This window comes from Plectropomus leopardus, chromosome 20 (genome assembly GCF_026936395.1).
Source record: "Plectropomus leopardus strain MGB_pleo_1.0 chromosome 20, ASM2693639v1, whole genome shotgun sequence".
Classification (NCBI taxonomy): Eukaryota; Metazoa; Chordata; class Actinopteri; order Perciformes; family Serranidae; genus Plectropomus; species Plectropomus leopardus.
Genome location: NC_142195.1, coordinates 16,790,969 through 16,811,264, shown reverse-complemented (window position 1 = coordinate 16,811,264; position 20,296 = coordinate 16,790,969). Strand labels below are relative to the sequence as shown.

Sequence of the window (20,296 nt, the reverse complement as noted above, 5' to 3'; positions counted from 1 at the left end):
GATGTTAGCGTTTACCTTAAATCGCTGCTGCACACAGTACAGCCTCACAGAGCTTCTAGCATGGCTGCAGACTCAAAGTCCTTGTGACTTGGCCAGCGTTGCTGATTTGCCTCTGTTCTTGCAAAATTTCTAATTATAGTGTTAGCAGACCCATTCTGGGTTTAAAAAGCAAAATAACAAGAAGAAATGAGCGCATAATGGCTTTGCGTTGTTTAAATACATGAACATTCCCCCATATTAATATATTGACTCAGATAGGTCAGCAATAATATTAGTCATATAATGTTACATGTTTTAACTCAGACAGTCTATGACTAAAATTACATGAACTGGTAGGAAACAGGTGTTAGCCCCTGATTCACCTTTGCATGTATGGGTGCATGTGTGTGCGCGTTTTTACAGTCATGCCAGGGGGGAAAAAGGGAGACATACACACGGTAATGTGATCTCCTCCTGTAAAGCAGTGAGACACTGTCTGGTCCTGATTTGACACTTTTGAGGTTTTCTATTTGAAATATTTACACTGACATAAAGTAGACTCATTAAATTCCTAACATTGGTTATTGGGCTTGGCAGCAGTTTTTAGCAATTGGCTTTAAAACACCTGTTTTCTAAAAATAGATATATTTCATGTACTTCAGGTGCCTCGACTCCTTCCTTTTTTAAATTTTTTTTTTTTAATATATATACTACTTTTACTACTGTCTTTTAAACCTGATTTTGTGCCACTGTATGTGCAGGTGTTATATTATTTTTCTCTGTCCCTCCCCCAGGTGGTTTCCTGGTGACAAAGAAGATGTTGGACATGTTCAAGCGCCCCAGTGATCCTCCAGAGTACAACTACCTGTATCTGCTTCCTGGCGGAGTCTTTGTCGGTGGCTACGCTGCTGCTCTGCAGTCTGGATACAACATTGAACAGGTGCTAGAGGATGTTTATGCCATGTCCCCCATGTTTCCCCAGATGTAGCACAAAACTTTCCAAGATAATCACTCAGCCTTATTTCTCTTCCTGTGGTCTCTTAATCCATGTCTGTAACCCACTTTTTTTTTTTTTTCCATTTTCTGTCTCTTTCCCTCACAAGATGATGTACTTGGGCTCAGGTCTGTGCTGTGTCGGTGCCCTGGCTGGCCTTTCCAACCAGTCCACAGCCCGTTTGGGTAATGCTTTGGGTATGATAGGAGTTGCTGGGGGGATTGCTGCCACCTTGGGTGCCCTCAAACCAAGTCCTGAGCTCCTGGCACAGATGAGTGCAGCCATGGCTGTTGGAGGCTCTACTGGTGAGTCAATGTGTATTTATTGTCAAAAAATGGAGACCGCATTCTTACAGGCAAACTCTAATGCTTGGAGAGTGTTGCAGCAGATGCAAATGTGTGGACATTGGTTTTTGTGTGTGTGTGTGTGTGTGTGTGTGTGTGTGTGTGTGTGTGTGTGTGTGTGTGTGTGTGTGTGTGTGTGTGTGCGTGTGCGTGTGCGCGCGTGTGCGTGCATGTATTCCAAGCTCGGCCAGATTAAGCAGCAGGTGTGCAGAGCGCAGAGAGTTTACATCAAACACAACATGACTAACTCCCCGCCAGACACAGGAGGTCTGTCGAAATGGTCAGCAGCATGTATTACTCACTTTCTTTTGCTCGTTCAGGACAGTTTGATCATTTAAATGTTAATTGTTCCAGTAACAAAGCAGAACGCTAGACTAAACTATCCACACAGACAGTAATGCTCATTTCCAGATACAGAAACGGTGCACAGTTTCCTACAGGACACACAAACACACACACACACACATACACAGTGTAGACCCACTCACAAACATGGAATTTCCCCGAACAGGCCTCATCAGCAACACCTGGTTCCTCAGATGGACCCACTTCCCAGCAGTCCTCTGAGTGTGTGTGCACGTGCTTGTGATTTGCATGTTATTAGCGTGTGGGTCTTTCTGGGCCAGTGCACATTTGTTATCTCCCTCTCTCTTTCTCTTTGCCTTTAGGCCTGGCCATAGCGAAGAAGATCCAGATCACTGACCTGCCCCAGCTGGTGGCTGCCTTCCACAGCTTGGTGGGCCTTGCGGCCGTGCTCACCTGTGTGGCCGAATACATGATCGAGTACCCCCACTTCGCCACAGACCCTGCAGCCAACCTCACCAAGATAATCGCCTACATCGGCACTTACATCGGTGGCATCACTTTCAGCGGCTCCTTGGTGGCGTACGGCAAACTGCAAGGTGACAGAAGCAGAATTGTTTATATAGTTAATATTCCTTGTAGAGCAAACATTTACACTTCCAGTATGCTGACACAAGGGACACACCTAGCATTTATGCACAATTATCACACAGTTGATGTCAAAGTAAGACAAAAAAAAAATCCTAAACAGCATATCCAATGTAGTCCAATAAGTGTGTGGTATTTGACTCGCTCTTGTGTTTTTGGAGACCATAGCAGTTTTTTAATGTAACCGTAGACTGTAAAAATAATTTACACAGCCACTGTGACATCATGGTGGACCATTTAAAGCCATTTAACAGCACCATTTAAATGGGTGATTATATGAAAATTCACCCCCCTAACAATAGTCATTAATGTTAAGATTAGCTAAGGAGACCTTAACATGTTCATTTTTACTGTAAAGTTAGGGACTTTAACATGTGGGTTTGTGGTGACTGACTGACTTTTAGGGCAAGCCTCAAGCCATTCGAGGAATTTCTTTGGCATTCCCTTATTGGCTTAATTTTTCAACCCTGGAGGTTGCTGTTTTCCTGTTATAAGTTATTTAATTCAACTTTACTTGTAACTGCTTAGTTAGTAAACCTTTTGAGCAAAGTGGCTTGATTTCTTTCAGAAACATGGGAAGAGGAAGGCAACTTAAGGAAATGGCATACAAATTAGCCAGAAATTAGAAGAAAAAAAAGGAAAGTAAAAAACAAACAAGAAAATTACCTAAAAAAAGTGCTTAAAATGATTTTTTTTCCCTGTAACATTATTTTACATATATAATTTAGAGAATTCTAAATATATTTTACTTGTTTTTGATAATATGTAATACCCCCCCCCCCCCAGCTAGTTTTAAGAATATTTCCTTGTCACATTTTGTAATTTTTTTGAACATTTCTTACCAATTTGCTCATTATGATTTTTCCTTTGTTTTTGAAAGAAATCAAGCCAATTTTCTCAGAGGTTTAAACTGAATGCAGCAAAGAAAACTGATCAGTCCAGGTGTTAAAGGGTTGAAATATTACTCTGGCGATTGTAAACCTTAATTTGGTGTAATTTTTTTATTTTTTGTTCAACCGGAGCTGTACATGTTATTGCACGTAAAATATTAAGGGTAAACTAAAGAAACATGGTGCGTTTATTGATGTGAATGACATGACTCAGAATTTTATTTCAGGATTAGTGGTATATTTATTTTTATGTCTGCTTGGCCGTACATCAGTTATCAACAAGAGAAGGTCTGATGCTTCAGACCTGCTGCTGCCTGCTGTGAGCGGAAAAGAGAGGAAAAAAAGAAAGTTCATTGGGTTCATGTGCTGGCACCGGTCCTAGCAGCCACACTGTAATTTCCATGTTGACTGCAAGTGTTTCATGAGGGCAAATTATGCATGAAAATGACATTCAGTTAATGACAAGTCTCCAGTGGTGGCTGCTGAAGGAGAAACCTAATGATATACACGCTATTTTCCGCTGTTTTTATTCATGCCTTTTTTTAAGACATCTTCACAGCTGATTGATGAGTAAATACAAGTGTTTATGTGCAGTTAGTGATTGGTGGTGTTTCTTAAATTCTCTATGAAATCCTTTCTGTATGTCTCTCCTCTCTCCATGCAGGTATTCTGAACAGTGCTCCTCTGATGCTCCCTGGTCGTCATGCTCTGAACGGCACTCTCATGGCAGCCAGTATTGGTGGGATGATTCCCTACATGATGGACCCCAGTTACACCACAGGCATCACCTGTCTCGGATCTGTCTCTGCTCTCTCCGCTGTCATGGTATGGTGTGTGTGTGTTTTTGTTTGTGTTTGTGTTTGTAAAGCAAGATCACTTTATAGACGAATTGTGGACATACACCAAGTAGTGTTTTCATACATGAGACGATAAACAAAGAAAGAAAGAAGCGTAACAGCCTCGAACAGTGAGGGCCACTGCTTTCAGCAGCGATGGAAAGTTGATTACTTTTTCAGTGGAAGATGAAACTTTTGCATATGTCTAATCTGTATGTGATTTTTTTTTTGTAAAAAATACAGGAAGGACAACATTAGAAACAAAGACAGATTTATAGACACTCCCCAGCTCACATGAAAGCAAAGATACTCCCAACACACAGAGCCAGAAACCAAAATGGTTCAAAGCAGCACCCCAAATAAATAAATGCGTCATCAAGTCAAGCAAAGCAAAGACAAAATACATAATGATAAATAATCAAGGACAGATAGATAAATAAATAAGTAGTAAATAGTCAAGGTATACGGTCTAAAATTTTAGTCAGACAGGTTTTAGAGATACTAAAAAATATACACAGTGACGTGTGACAGTTTCAGTATATTTCGCTTGCTTTGCAAATCGCTCTGCAAAATCAGCAACTTAAGTCAGTTAGGACAAGGGATGTTCAGTGCATCCCTGAAAAAATTAGATCAATATCATTTAAATTTCAGTCACACATGTATTAGTTTAAAACAGATAATAATAATAATTTTAAAGTACAGTATGATGCATAATCCATTGTGTGTGCATCAGTTCCTTCACCTTAAAAAAAAGTTCAGAACACACACTCCTGGATCTCCATGCTGCTTTGATAACTACAGGTGGTCACTGTTAACAAATATGCATTGATGATGGAGGGACAGAGGACAAGTGAATTTGATCTAATAGGAAGTGGTGGTGGAAAATGTAGGTGAAGGTGGAAAGATGTTCTGTCATGTTTAAGACAAACAGCTGTGTTTTTTCATCCTAATAGGGTTCAGTCAGTACATCGCTAAGCTGCAGCAGTGGATGAAACTTCTCTCCTGTTTTCATTTTCTCTCTTTCAGGGTGTCACATTGACTGCAGCTATCGGAGGCGCTGACATGCCGGTGGTGATCACCGTACTGAACAGTTACTCAGGCTGGGCCCTGTGTGCTGAGGGCTTCCTGCTCAATAACAACCTGCTGACCATCGTTGGAGCTCTCATCGGGTCGTCTGGAGCCATTCTGTCATATATTATGTGTGTGGTGAGTGGAACACAGTCTTGGTTTAAAGAAAACATATATCGTAGTGCTGCTGCCTTGAGCAGGGTGTTTGAAGGTCCTTAAAACTCTAAAAATGTCTTAAATTCAATTTTATAAATACAAAGCCTTAAAGGTCCCTTATTATTTTCATTTTCAGGGTCATCATTGTTTTTGGGGTGTCTGTCAAAACATGTTCACATGCTTTAATGTCTGAATGCGCCTGTATTCACCTTTCACCTGAAACACTCTGCTTTGATTGTTCCTGGCTCTTATTCTATCTGCGCTCTCAACGTCTGCACCATCATCACAACTGGGGAATGACAGTAACGGCACTGGGGTGGCACTTTGGACCTTTATATAACATAGCTGTGACATCACAATATCACTAAAGTCCTAACGGCTTGTTTAAAGGCACAGTTTCTGAACACAAACTATGTGCATTTACCTGTGGTTTGAGCATTTTGAAACTTTTACAGTTTTTTATTTGGCACCTATACCTCCTTTATACTTTTAAAAAAATAACAGAAATATGACTTTTTACTATATGGGACCTCTAAAACTCATGAAATAGTATTAAAGTTGAATTTGTGAGGTCTTTAATTTATCCATCCTTTTAATTTATTTTTGTCAAAATGAAAATCTGCACGTTACAAATCTTTAAACCTACCACTGAACCTTACTGTTTTTTACATTGTTCTTGCGTTTATTTGTTGCCAAAATATGGATTAAACCTACTCACTCCAATAATCATATCCCCACATAAAATCTGCCTTTGCACAGGGACACATATTTACTTTTTACCTTTATACTTAATTGCAATGCTTGAATAAAAACGAGACGAATTGTCAAAAAGTATGCATTAAGATTGGCCAAAAATATCTTGAAAATGTCTTTAAAAGCATTATTTTTAAGTGTCTTAAACCTGTAGATGCTCTGTTGAGTCTCAGCAACACTGTAGTTGCACTTGATGTGTTTGTAGAGCAGTTTCATGTGGTTGTTCCTCTCCCGTCCACCAGGAGGGACTCTAACTTTACCATAGTAGTCCTGTTGTGAATAATAATCTCAGGTCACAAATATGTTTTTGGAATAATGTCCCTTTCAGATTTCCTCTGATTGCTGTATTTTTCTGTACACAATAAAGCAAAAGAAAAAGCTAATGAGTTCATAAAATAAATGAAATAAAAAATGTCTTTCTCCCCTCTCAGGCCATGAATCGCTCACTGGCTAACGTGATCTTGGGAGGCTACGGCACATCCTCCACTGGTACAGGAAAGCCCATGGAGATCACAGGGACGCACACAGAGGTCAACGTGGATCAGACCGTCGACATGATTAAAGACGCCCAGAACATAATCATCACTCCAGGTAAGACGCACACACAAGTGCAAGGACACAAACACACACTTCAGAGGTCTTGCACTTGAGTGGAAAAACATGGTACTTTGACTTTGCCAGTCACTTTTTTTTCTCCAGCATTAGCAAAGTGTGTGTTCTGTTTATTTAACCTTTTCTTGACCCATGTTACATCACCATTTTGCTAGGCTAATTGACAAGTCATGGTGGAGTGGCCACACACACATGCGCATACACACTCAAAAGTTTCTGTGTGGTCGTCAGTCCCAGGTAAATAGACATTCTACAGTGCAGCCTATATATATATATATGCAAGGTCAAGGGAAAATTAGATGAAAATGAGGGTATGCTGGGTGTATGTTGACAATTCAAATGCTACGTTCAAAATTGGCTTTTAGTTCCTTTTTCGGGGTTAGTGCGTGGGGGCCAACCTTTGTTCCAGCTACAATTTTTTTTTTCCGTTTCACATGTTTTCAATATTTGACGTGTAAATACGCATCTGAACCTCCTGCTTGGAGTGTTTCGATGGTCCTTTGTGCTGCTACCCTAAAGCTATCATTGTGTGGCCCGGTGACATTTCAGTTCCTCGCCAGACTGTTCCAAAAAGTTGTTTTGCTCACGTGGGTACATATAAACACAGACTAAAGGCATCCAGCCTGCAAATTGGTGATTCCAGTCACAGTGCTGAGTGCCTATATACAAAAACTAACTCTTTAGAGGAAACCTCTGCAGTTTACAAGAATTAAAGTGGTCAAGAAGAGAATACAAGTGGGAAAGAAGCGAACCTCGGAGCATCATCCAATCTAGATCAAACTTTTTTCGTACTTTTTTGAGACCAACAGAAAGCAGAGGGACATGTCTGACAGCTGAAACCAAAAACAGGCCAAAGACATTTTTCGCTGGAAGGAGTGGGAGAAATGAGAGAGCGGAAATGACATTTTTTTTTTTTTTTTTTAAGTCTACAAACAATACCACACTAAGAAGAGACGAATAATAAAATGCCAGACATTTCTTTGAAGAATTATAGAAAAGAATAAACCAGTGAAATGTGAGAGTCAATTGCAAAAAAATCACAGTGGAACCAGTCTAAGTAAATGTAGGAATAATAGCCATTCGAACGATGTCGGTCAGTTACCCAGTCAGAACGGAGATATTTCTCTCGTTTGCACTTTCGTTTTATACAAACGTTGAAAAAGTTTTTGTACAGACATAATAAAATGACATGTTAAGTATATTTATTACATCACAGCAGCTGGTATAAGCCAGTAATCTTTTGCTAATGACGTCAGCTGCAGGATGTGGACCAACCAGAAGCATAATTCTTCTCTCTGCCCTTGTAACGAGCATTCAGACTAATATTGTTATCCAGCGCCGGCTTTCAGTCAGTCCCCTTGTTTCCATTTTGACCATTCTCCCTAATTGGAGCCGTCACAGTCACTTTGCCTGATTGACATCTGTGGAAACGGTTAAGACTCTGCCTGATAAACATAAGTGTTTTCCTGGCTTCGTCTGGCCCATCTCTGCGTGGCCGCGGTCCACTTGTTTTTCTTGTAGGAGAAACTCCAGAGAGAATACTAGAAGCATGAGGAATGAACGAACTGTGATGGAGAGAAAAAAAGGTGAAAACTATTAACTTGTTGAGCTGGACTGCAGACAGTCAACCATGTTTCTCATAGTTGTTTTTTTTCCTTTCTCTAGTCTATGCTGAAGTTGAAATCTTGTCATTTTGACTGGTGTGATGTAACGAGACAGTTTCTGACTGTTTGTTGTGACAAGGCTTGTAAACACCACTGGAGCGTTTGACGTGTGTTTGTGTGTGGTCGGTGTGATAAAAATCAAGTCCAACACACCAACAATATTAAACATGAAAGATATCTCAGGCTAGAAGAAAAAAACAGTCACTGTGTATAGAATTTAATGCCAGCTCTTTACGAGTAGGCTAGTAACATGATTTAATACATATATTTTATAATCTGGATGATATGGATTTGAGATTGGGCTGCACATTTTATTGTCATTGAGACTAAGGTATTTCACTCAGGGATTTTTTTTAGTTGAAATATTAGTTGATGAGAAGAAAACTGTACTGTAAATCTTACTAACATTCTTTTTAATTATCGGTGCCTTTCGTGTTCAGTTTAACTTGTGAGATAAAAGAATGTTGGGATGAATTTCCTTTCAGTTTTTAATTCAAAAAATAATTTGTTATATTGTAGCAGTATGCCGAAAGCAGCAGCAGCAGCAGCAGAAAGAAAGAGTTAACTTCTGTATCTGTTTATAATATGATCACGATATTCAGTGACATTATTGCACATATTTTCCTCATCTCATGCAGCCTTAGTTTACTGTTGAACACATGATTTAAACTTTTGTACATCCCCTGAGCATTATTTTGCAAATTTCTGCACAAAATGTCCACTACTAAAATTAAACAGCTCGTTTTTTTCAAAACCAGTATATTATACAAACTTTTTATAGCATTTTTTCATAATTTTATTGTATTTTTTTCTATTTTCTGTTTATATTTCACAGATGTTCTCTCACTGCCTCTGTTGGTATCCACTTATACACCAAAGCAAATTCCTTATATGTGAAAATCTACTTGTAAATAACTGATTCTGATTCTAAAGTATCACAGTAATAGTAAATTGAAATTGAAACGTGTGTGTTTGAGAGGTACTATTTGACTTATCTATCAGTTAATCCAGCATCTTTAACTGGAACTCCCGCAGTAGCAACAGTGTTATCATTAAATCATATTTAAGTTGCAGTGAGTGGGTCCACAGTGCAGAGCAGGTACAAAGTGTTATTCAAAGGAACTGCAGCTGTTAAAATCGTTGCTAAAACTTGTTTGTCCAATTGAAGGTTGATTTTTATCAACACCATCAGCTGTCCATCAGATTGCTGCCTGCCACAAGTGACTGTTTGTTTGTATAATAATATATATATATATATTTTTTTAGGCTGGGGAAAAATGTCTAGAGAATAAAAACACCAAAACTTGGGAAAAACTATTTATATTCATCATAGTTACATAAAATTATCTTACAGAGGTAAGGTAAATTATTATTATTATTTTCTTTAATTGATTAATTGTTTTGTCAGTGGGTTGCCACAGATAAGTGAAAAGTACCCATCAAAATTTACCCGTACTGATGGTGACCCAAAGAAAAAACAACTATAAGTAGCAACACAAGAGGTTTTGTCTCGGATCCCAAAAAATTGTCTTTGACAGGTAAATCATGGCACAAGTTGTGTCATCCACATCAGCTCATTCTTATCTATTGATCTGAACTCTTTCAGGTTACGGACTCTGCGCTGCAAAGGCCCAGTACCCCATCGCTGAGTTGGTGAAGATGCTCACAGAAGCTGGCAAAAATGTCAGGTAAAGGACTGATCAGACTAACTTAACTTACATTTGTTGTACATGAATTGATTGAATAAGAAGATGGTAATTAGTGTTTCTCAGGTTAACGCCTGTGAAAATAGGTGGTATCAAATAAACTAGAATTATCATAGATAGGTGTCAATAAATACAGTTGGATTTCGAAAGATGTAGACAGTATAGATGGATGAATATGTAGTTTACCCTTTCAAACCTGGATCGACATCAATATTTTTGTGCTGTGTTCAGCCTTCCCAAGTATTTATATCTTCAAACAATAAGCAAATTGATTTGCTTTCTTTTGAAAACATGGGAAAAAGTTGATGAGAAATTTTGCAAGAAGTGTTATGAAAATGGCAGGAAATTAGTACATTTGGAAATATATAAATATAAGTATTTTTCTGTTTTGTTTTTTGCCTTTTTTTCATTTTTGGTTTTGTTTTAAGGGGGGGGTGTCTGTTTTATTTTCAGGTAATTTTCCAATAATTTTTACAGTGTTTTTACTTATTTTTGTGTCTTTTCATCTTAAGTTGCTCGTTGCACTCGCTGCAGTTTTAAGTGGTTAACGGGAGAAAAAATGTTTTTTTTGTTTTTTTTAATTTTTTACCCATACGAGATGTAAGTAAGTTAAAAAAAAATGTATATGGCACCTTTCACAACCTCAGTGAAAAATGCTGTACAAAGGGAAAGAGATTAGAAGAACAAAGTGTAAGTACAACAACATTAAAACAGGAGGAAAACGCTCAAAAACGAGCACATGAATCAAGCATAAAAACACTTTAAAAAAAAATAAGTTAAGTAAAAAATAAGTTAAGTCAATGTAAACGGAACCACGAGGGACAGAGAAGAAGAGTTGTGGTTTCGGACCTGATGACAAGAAGACGGGACAGGACAGATAGGAAGAGACCTGTGTGTGAAGAAGGAATGAGCAAAAGGAAATGTGAAAGAGAGGAGAGGGAGGACAAGGTAGAGCGGAAGCTTGTGTAATTGTCCTGCCTCGGTCGTTTGATCCTGGCTGTTGCAGCTGCTGCTACTTAGAGCATTTGTACTTGATTAGAGGAAAGTGGGTGGTCAGAAAGAAAAAAAAACCTGATCTCTTACTCTTTGTCTCCTATTTTTCTCTGCTCTATATTTTAATGCATTCTCTTAGTTTGTAACTTATTTTCTTATTTTACATATCTGCCTGTGTAAGCCCTCAACACATCCCCCTCAGTCTAAATGAACCATATGCTTTTTTATTCTTCTTCCTCATATACACCACAGTGCACTGACAGTATGAAGTTTGGAAATACAGCACACTTTCGCTTCCCTCTCCCCAAGACCGAAGCCTTTGCATCTTTCCACTGCCCTCTAATGCACATAGACTGTATGGAATCTCATGAAGGCCAGAAACTGACTTTTTCAATCGGCAGCCACAGTCGCTAATAGATCCCAGAAACCGACGGGCCATCTGCACCCTGAATCCGCCTAAACTCACCCAACAAACAAAAAATAAATCTCCAAATGGTGGTCGGTCAGAGAGAGCCAGCCACCAAAATTCAGTGGCTGGTGCTAATTTCCTACCCTGATTACATGACATGGCTAATTGAGTTTGAGAGCTGTGTATACCCAGTTGCACGCAGACATACACACTCAACAAATAATACATAATGGAGGAGTGCAGTGGGAAGTGTGTGTGTAACCAGACTTTCATCACAAATGTCTCTAAACTTGTGCAAAGTCGTCATGTTTCTTTCTCTGCCCGTCTCTGTTCATTTTGATCCTGTCTGTCCTTGCTCTTATTCAAGAATGTCAGGTCGTCAAGAACGGTGGCCAAAAACCAAGACTATAGAGGAGGGGCTTTGTTATAGTGCTCGTTAAATTTTGTTTTCACAGGTTTGGTATTCACCCTGTGGCCGGCCGTATGCCCGGTCAGCTCAACGTGCTGCTGGCTGAAGCTGGTGTCCCATATGACATTGTTCTGGAAATGGAGGAGATTAACGAAGACTTCCCTGGTAAGATACAAGAAGTCCTGTTTTTTACATACTCTACCTGCCATGAATTTCTTGAAACTGATTTTTATAATCGATTTATTATTTTTTTTCGAGATCTGTGCAGTAGGCACGCAGACACACTCAGTCTAATTATGTCAGCTCTGAGTTAAAAAAAAAAAGAAAAAATTTCCATTGTTGACGCTGTTGTTATTGAAGAGGTACAATGTATACCGTGCCAAATATTGCTATGGATGGTGGTGGTTGTTGTCGTATGTGTCATATATTTGTCGTCATTGTTTATAATGATAAAATAAAACTTTAAAAAGTCAGGGATGCATGATATTGGACTTTTTGCCAGTATCCAATAAATCCAATCCAATAATCCAATTGGTTATTTAATTATTTATTTTTCCCCTTATTCCCCTTTCTTTCTCTCCAACATACCAGAATGACTGGTTTGGAATATAGGCACATGCTTACACACACACACACACACACACACACACACACACACACACACACACACACACACACACACACACACACACTCACCCTGCATACGCCAACATCAAATCAACATTCTTGACCCTTGTGGAAATTTGTTAACTGACCTGTTTTCACTGCTCTTGTTTCATGTTGTTGTCGTCATGTTGGTGTGTATTAGTTTTGTCAGCGTTCTGTCTTTTTTCTTGCAATTTAAAAACAAAACAAACAAACATGAGGTCAAACGATTGAGATATGTTTTCTAATTTTTATTTGTTGGTTGTGCAACCAGAAACGGACCTGGTCCTGGTGATCGGTGCCAATGACACAGTAAACTCAGCCTCCCAGGAAGATCCCAACTCCATCATTGCTGGTATGCCTGTGCTGGAGGTCTGGAAGTCTAAGCAGGTGAGACATCTGGTGCATGCATGTGTGATAATGAGGTTGTCCTGAAGCCCAAAAAGATAAAGTGGAATGGAAGATTTTACAGCAAATGGACTGCTTTTTATCGCCACAACTGAATGTTGGAGTCCACACCCGTAGAGGGGCCTCCAACTTGCAGAAACACACACAAACCTAGAGAAATGCATACTCACATTTATACGCACACAAACATACACACACACATGCGCTCAGGCTCACATACATAGACACAGATTGTTACAGTTCCAGGTGCAGTCCCATCCTGATCCCATTAGTGGTGACTGTGTCGCTGTGGAATGACGACATTCGGAGCATCCCACTGGCACCGCTCCGAGATCTGGGATTTATACTGCGCTCCCACTTGTTTCCACACACACTGTCCCCCAGGGAAATCAAAGAGGACATTCTACCTAACCACACACACTTATGTGGATGCACAAAGAGACACACATACAGGTGCACAGATAAAAACACAAAGACGTTAATTTTGGTTCACCAGGAAAACCACATATATACTTTTAAAAAGGCGTTCATAAGGGCCCAATTATGCATACACGAGTCATGTGAGAACACACACTGACATAAAACGACTTTTACATCCACGACTTCAAATCTTTTGTTGAAGTCGTGTGGTAGAGTAGGTGTTTGTTACTTTTGCACAGGGATACACTTGGTGGTTGTAGTTTGGTGGAAGTAAAATAGCTGCAACATTAAAGTGCTCACAACAAGGTCTGTGGATTTTCTTGAGTGACCAGGTCATGATCACTGATGAGACATTGCTGTTGAGTTTTTCAGATTTATTTTTGGGGCTTTGACCACCACATGTCAAGTGTCGTCTAGGTCCATTATAATTGAGAGAAGGCAGACATCTCTACAGCAGATATCTCCAACACTCGGAAACTCACACTGAAACAATCTAGATTGATAAATTGCACTGCAGGTAAGAGGATAAATATGTATTTGGGGTGAACTGTCCCTTTAATAAAGCAGCTGCCAGTGACTTTTTAAATATAAAAAAATCCCAGCTGTATTTCTACATCCAGCGAACAGAGGTTGTTTTGGTGAAAATAGCAAGAGACAAGTGGACATTTTTGGTTTTACTTTAGAAAAGTTGGCAGAATAAGAATTATTTCCAGAATTTCCATCTTCTCAAATTTTTTTTCAAAAGCTTTTTCTTCACTATTGTCAAACCTTCTAATCGTCCAGTTTTAGGCTAATGATTGTGTGTGACTGTACCACTTCCAACTCTAGGTGGTTGTGATGAAACGTTCCCTCGGTGTGGGATATGCAGCTGTCGACAACCCCATCTTCTACAAGCCCAACACTGCGATGTTGCTTGGCGATGCCAAGAAGACTTGTGATGCCCTGCAAGCCAAGGTCCGCGAGGCCCAGGGCCAGTAAGGCGGATACCTCTACTCAGAGCACTCATGGAGCGAAGAAGGTTAAAGACAACAAGTCAAAGTTTTTCCTAAAAATATCTCCACATTAAGATGATCTTTGTCCAATTGCAACTCCAATTGAGCAAAGATGGTTGAAAAGTTGTTGGCACACCTTTCCTGTCATCTAGAAATTGCAAACGTTGTAAAAGAAAAGTATGCTTGTGCAGAAGAAGCCAAGCAATGCAAATACTGTAGTTTTTTAAAGTTTATTTAGTAATGAAATTAAACACAGATTTAAAGGTATGTCTTTTATTTCTAGATGTTAAAGGAAAGGTATGTCAAAAATTTGCATGTGGTCTGTTTAATCTGGGGAGCAACCGGCAGTGTCATCTCCATTACAGAAACCTATAATACTATAAAACAATCAGAAATGTAGATGCGTTAAGATGTTAGATATTTCACTCTTAAGATATTTTAGGAAATAGTCAATAGTTGAAAGAAAATTTTAGAATGAATTTGGATTAAAAAGGAACAAAAGCAGATATATGAAGTAAAACCCGAAGAGAAACAGGTATGAGAGACTTAAGCACTAATGTTTTCCACAAGGTTTTCTCCAGAGTCTCCTTTAATTATCGTCGAGTAATCTGGTGTTCCCTTTGATAGATCTATTTATTTCTAACTTTCTTTCTCTGCAAAAGTAAAAAGAAAAAAGCGGAATAGTGCAACATTTTTGTAAAGTTCTTTCAGTTCCGGTTTTATACGGTATTGAGAGATTTTTGTATTTGGTCAAACGGTTATCATAAAGCTAGAAAATCATATTTTAGAAACCATAGTCATAAAAATGTAATTATGCTATTTGCTTTTTTTCTTTTTCACTTCCACGTGTCTTGTGACCTCCACCTTTGCCTCTAGTGCAGCAATCACACATGGATCCAAAAACATTAAAGATCCATTCAAGCCTCGTCTATGGAGCATTTAACGCAATAAACCAAACAGATCTGAGCTCGCAGCTGTCGCATGACGCTCGTAAAGACTGTACCGCTCAGACAAACACTCTTGTAGCTCTGATGGCTGAATAGATTTAATGTTTTTGAGCCAGGTACCTCCCATCTTCCTGTGTGGTTCTCATGTCCATGTGTGATTTACGGTAAAAAAGGGTGTGTTTTTTTTACGTGAATGTCCACTCCAATATGTGTGTCCTTATTATCTTTCTGGAGAGAAATGAAGGATCACTGTTTGTAAACTAGGGCCAGATGTTAACTGGACTGTTGTGTAAAGAGTCGAAAGCAACATTACACTTACTTCTTTCAAACTGTCACCACATTTCAGAATACATGAACTATTAAGCATTCTTTTTAAGTATTTCTGAATTTAAAATGTCCTTTTTTTCTTTGCCATAAACATAAACTTGTGCCAAAACTTCCCCCTCTATTTATATACAGATAGATATGAAAATGGATATTTTCCTAAAATTCTGTCCATGACTCCAAATGCTCACCTGCTGTCTGCAGTCTCCTCTCCTTGCTAAAATAGTAAAGTGCACAGGCCATTGTTACCATTTTCAAAACGACAACTTAAGATCTCATCGCCATTGATTCCCTTGGATATAAGGTGTGAGGAACTCCTTCCATTCCTCAGCAACAATAATTCCTTCCTCGAAGTTGTCCCATCATCTGCTGGTTTTACTGGGCCTAATCCAAAACCTTCATTTCCGGCAGACCAAATCACACTAGGTGTAGCAGACAGCTAAATTTGTCCATGAAGTCACGCAGCTTAGTACACACAGTACCAAATGCAAGTGTAAAGTAGTCAGTAGACCGAGGTGTAATGACAAACTGTAAAGAAAACCTTATTGTTTCTGTCATATGCTCATTACACAACGCAACAACTGACTTGCATGAATTGAGGATTTGACACCGTTTTCCAAAAGCTCAATTTTACATGTTCACATAAACCAGTTTTGAAAAATCTGTACCTTTGAAGGCTTTTTAGGGACTTAAAACTCTGTTTGCCGGTGGACAAGAGGAACATAGAGAAAAAATTTGTTTTCAAAAATATCTGTATATGTGTGGACAGGATGTCAATCTAAATAGATTCTATGGCACAAATTTAGATGGATTAATGCTCAAAGGATCACTGAAAAATGACAGAAGCTCCCACTCTACAGCAAACTAGCTAATACTGAAAAACACCAGAAACTTAAGTTTTAATTTTTGACAATGGTTGGAGTGCTACCATCCTTTTTATGACATTTTACAGTTTTGACGGTCATGATAGAGTAGGTGATATTGTATGAAGTTTTCCTGGTACAAGGTTTGAGGAACAATGAGGTGAAAGGTCAGCAGTCTGTTATTTTTCTGACATCTGTAAGAGTACTGTAAGAAGTTAGTTATATTTCATCCTTGGACCTGATACATTGACCATGACAACTCTCCTACCTCTCCATAAATCGACCAATAACTTTCCAGAATACCTTCATCTGACCACCTCTGACAGAATCGACCATAACGGACCAGTCGTTTTCCATCCACACACTTTAATTCTACCACTCAGCTCGCTTGCATCTGAAAACCTGACCAATCGCCTTCTGTATTGTGTTCACGTTGCATATTTTTAACCATCAGACCTCAGTTTGCCGCTGGCTAGTTTACTGTATGTTATGCAGGTGTAGAGCTGTTGATGTCATTAGTGCTCATGAGGGATCATTGTTCTCACAAACGCAGTCTTTATGGACTATTAGATTGAGATATCCGCTTAATTTTTGTAGCTTGTTGCCATTTTGGATCAAATTAAAGGAGAAGGAGAATATGAATAGTTTTGCCAATATGACCCCCTAAATCTTTTTTCGTCTTCTTAAGGAAAGTATTTTTGTAAAGAGGCACTGTATCTGTGCAGAGGAACAATGGGGTTTTGAAGTTGAACAATGTTTCGATGCACCATGTTAATGGACATGAAATGATGAAATGTACTGTGAATGTTTTCCCCTTTTGTTTATCATGGAACATTTTCATCCCTAATAAACCTGTATTTACACTACATGTTGCCCGAGCGTGCTGCTCTTTCTCTGACACACTCTTAAAGGTACAGTTAATAAATAAACAGGTTTATCTGCAAGGTTTTACCAGAGGTCTACCACAGCTTTGGTAATGCACAGTTTTGTACGGCAGGATTGAAAACGCAAATATTTGGAGTAATTACCTGCATGAAGGATCCTGAGGGGGAAAAGTTATATCCGCACACATGTTCATCTAATAGAGTACCAGGATGTCTGCAGGTCCTCGAGAAGTCCTAAAATGTCTTAAATTGAGATTTATAAATAACTGGCCTTAAAAGTGATTACACAGAAAGGCAAAGCTCCTCCCTTTCTTGTGAACCACTATGGGACCTTATTTCAGAAAAAGTTATGTGCAGTAGTCCACAAGGAGTTACAAATAATTTGAATTGTACCTTGAATAACACACGGTGTTTGTCAATTTAAACAAAAAAAAATCTACAAGTAAACAAAGTAAACAGTTTTTCATTTGTTGAGAAATGAGATTATTAAAATACGTAATTATAAAAACTGCACAAGTCACGTAAGCAATGTCCTAACTGTCTCCGGCTGAAACTATGATGCCTGGGTGTTTGGTACTGTTCTTAAAAGGTTAAAAGGTCATAATGCTTGAATAAGAAAATGATATGTTTGAAAATCAGTCTTAAATTCGGCTAAAAGGTGTTTTTATTGCCATAAAAGCATTAAATTTACGTGTCTGGTACCCAAGGACACTATTTGCACAGTGCTGCTTTGCAGAGGGTAAAGGGCAAATCATTTTAGCTCTAGAAAAAGAATTTTAGCCATATCACAGTTTGGCAATTAACCCTTTGATAGGCAATGTTTCCAAGCCCCTTTGTTGCAACTGACAATGCTTAAATTAGGGAAAAAAACTGTAGGTGCATTGTCAAGAAAAACTACAATTATTAAACCCCTAGAAAAAAAGGAAAAAATACTGCAAATGTTTCACGGAGGACATATCTGTAGGAATTGCTGTAGAGTGCCATGTTGCTGTTTCCAAATTGCTATCACATTATAAAGGAAATGAAATGCAAGTGAAGAGGTCAAGATAACAGTATAACTACAACACATTTTTTTTCAAACAGATACCAAAACTTTTACTTAAAAGCAGTCCTGATAAGCCATTGAGCAAAGCTGGGAAGTGGTTTCTCTTTGCTGTCATGCAAGGAGCATCTCTTCTATTCCAATAATTAAGCAATAAAGTGAACACAATAGCTCTGCCTTTATGAATGGATAGTGGAGAGAAGATACACACGCATGTTAGGAAAGCCAACTCCGCAACCTCAGTGTCCTCTGTGCAACAGAATAGGATTGCATGAGTCCGTCATGAGGGTCATGATAATGACTGAAATGTAAATATAAGTTTGTGTGACATTTTCACCTACAAGCGGCACTTGATTGCTATTCATAGCAGAGAGTGAACTGTGTAGGTACTTAGGAGGGGAGTGGTGCCTGCAGAGATGGAGGAGATAGATTTATGAAGATGGGGATTGCATGTGTATGTGATGAGGGTGGCTTCATCCTGTAACAAGTAGCACTCAGACGGGCCGTTATCTGCTCTCAGGCTGGAAGAGATCACAAGAGAGGAGAACTGTCAGTCCCAAAGCAGAGGCGAGATGCAGCGATAGTGATCAAAGATGTGTCTATCATTCACTTTGTGTGCATCTTATGTCCAACATTTTACCTGCTTGAATGTGAGTGAAATTTCTCCCATCTATATTCATAAAATGTTCTTGCAAATATTTATTTTCAATGATATGTGCATGTGGAGCGTATCGGGTGCTGACAGAGGTCATGTGTGTCCTGTGGTGTGTGCGTGTGTGAGTGATAAGTGAACCCATGAAGATCCATGGCCTGATACACACTGAGGTGACAGCCTCCTCAGCTCAAGCTGGTCTATTGTCACGGTGCTGGTATCTACTCGGAGTGTTGAAGGATAGCCGGCATGATCCAGCCACAATGAGCCTCCATCCCTCCCTCCTACAGGGATATTCTGTCCTCCCAGAAAAAAAAACAAACATAACACAGTTTGTTTTGCCTGGCCTTGCATGCAATTTGATTTAGAGGGCATTTAATTATTTATGATGATAGTAGATGATTTTGAATCTTTTTGATGATAAGACGTACCATGTGGATTCCCGTTTGATAAGGTCACTTAGCGTGCTCGTGCATGTGTGAGAAGAAATGTGCAGCTGGGGATGAAGTGTTCAGACTGTTTTACTTAAAAAGTGGAAATACCATAAATCAAAAAAATGAGCTAAGTATATGTAGAGAGGAAGTGTGATCAGCAATGTACTACAGTATGAGAAGTAAAAGTTCTTAACATGCAGAATGTCTATTTTTAGACATGGGTTGTTTAAGTCCATATTTAGAAATGCACAGTGCACATGATAGCGCAGGGGTCCTGGAAGATATGATGGTGGTATAAGTTCTGCATATTTCCAAACAAAATTTTAATTAATAAAGGTTCTGAGGGTCAGAGGCTATAACGCAGTTTAACACTTTGCCCAGTTTGTAACACATATATGCTGTCAGAGCATTATATTATTATACTGGGTTTTTATGATGCATTAAAAAGTATTATATATGGTAGGTGGTGGAGATAGATTCTCAACTGTGTAAACCAGTGTGTAGTTTGATCTGTAACAGTGCATCATATTTTATAAACAGGTCACATGTTTTGTCTTAACCCAATCTTAACCCACAAAGAATTTACCTCTCAAATGTAGTGGAGTAGTGGAGAGATTACACTGAAGCACAGTACATAAATAAATACGCTTCTATCACTTAAAATACATATAAATATGTGCATGGCAGCCTATAATTCTATTTTTGTGACCAATTAAAAAAAAAAAAAAGGATTTCATTTTTCAAGTGGAAGCGGCAGTACATGGCTTTGGACAGTATAAAACAGCAGAAATAAACAAGATACTCAAGTATAAAACAATATACATACTTTATCATTTATCTCCTCATGCTGTCTGTATTGTAGTTTTCACCTGTCCTATGCCCCTGTAATCCCCTGGCTGCTACTATAAACAAACAAAACAA

At 38.8% G+C, this 20,296-nt stretch overlaps 1 protein-coding gene across 1 annotated transcript in view; it reads left to right on the top strand.

Moving 5' to 3' along the window:
- Positions 1-17,229, top strand: part of nnt (nicotinamide nucleotide transhydrogenase) — a 48,745-nt gene extending 31,516 nt beyond the window's left edge. The window contains exons 14-23 of the mRNA XM_042509244.2: positions 774-919; positions 1,083-1,278; positions 1,986-2,219; positions 3,823-3,983; positions 5,021-5,200; positions 6,403-6,562; positions 9,854-9,935; positions 11,811-11,929; positions 12,684-12,799; positions 14,066-17,229. Of these exons, the coding sequence (XP_042365178.1) occupies positions 774-919; positions 1,083-1,278; positions 1,986-2,219; positions 3,823-3,983; positions 5,021-5,200; positions 6,403-6,562; positions 9,854-9,935; positions 11,811-11,929; positions 12,684-12,799; positions 14,066-14,215 (1,544 nt within the window). The 3' untranslated portion in view covers positions 14,216-17,229. The remainder of the gene's footprint in view (positions 1-773; positions 920-1,082; positions 1,279-1,985; positions 2,220-3,822; positions 3,984-5,020; positions 5,201-6,402; positions 6,563-9,853; positions 9,936-11,810; positions 11,930-12,683; positions 12,800-14,065) is intronic.
- The last annotated feature ends 3,067 nt before the right edge of the window (positions 17,230-20,296 follow it).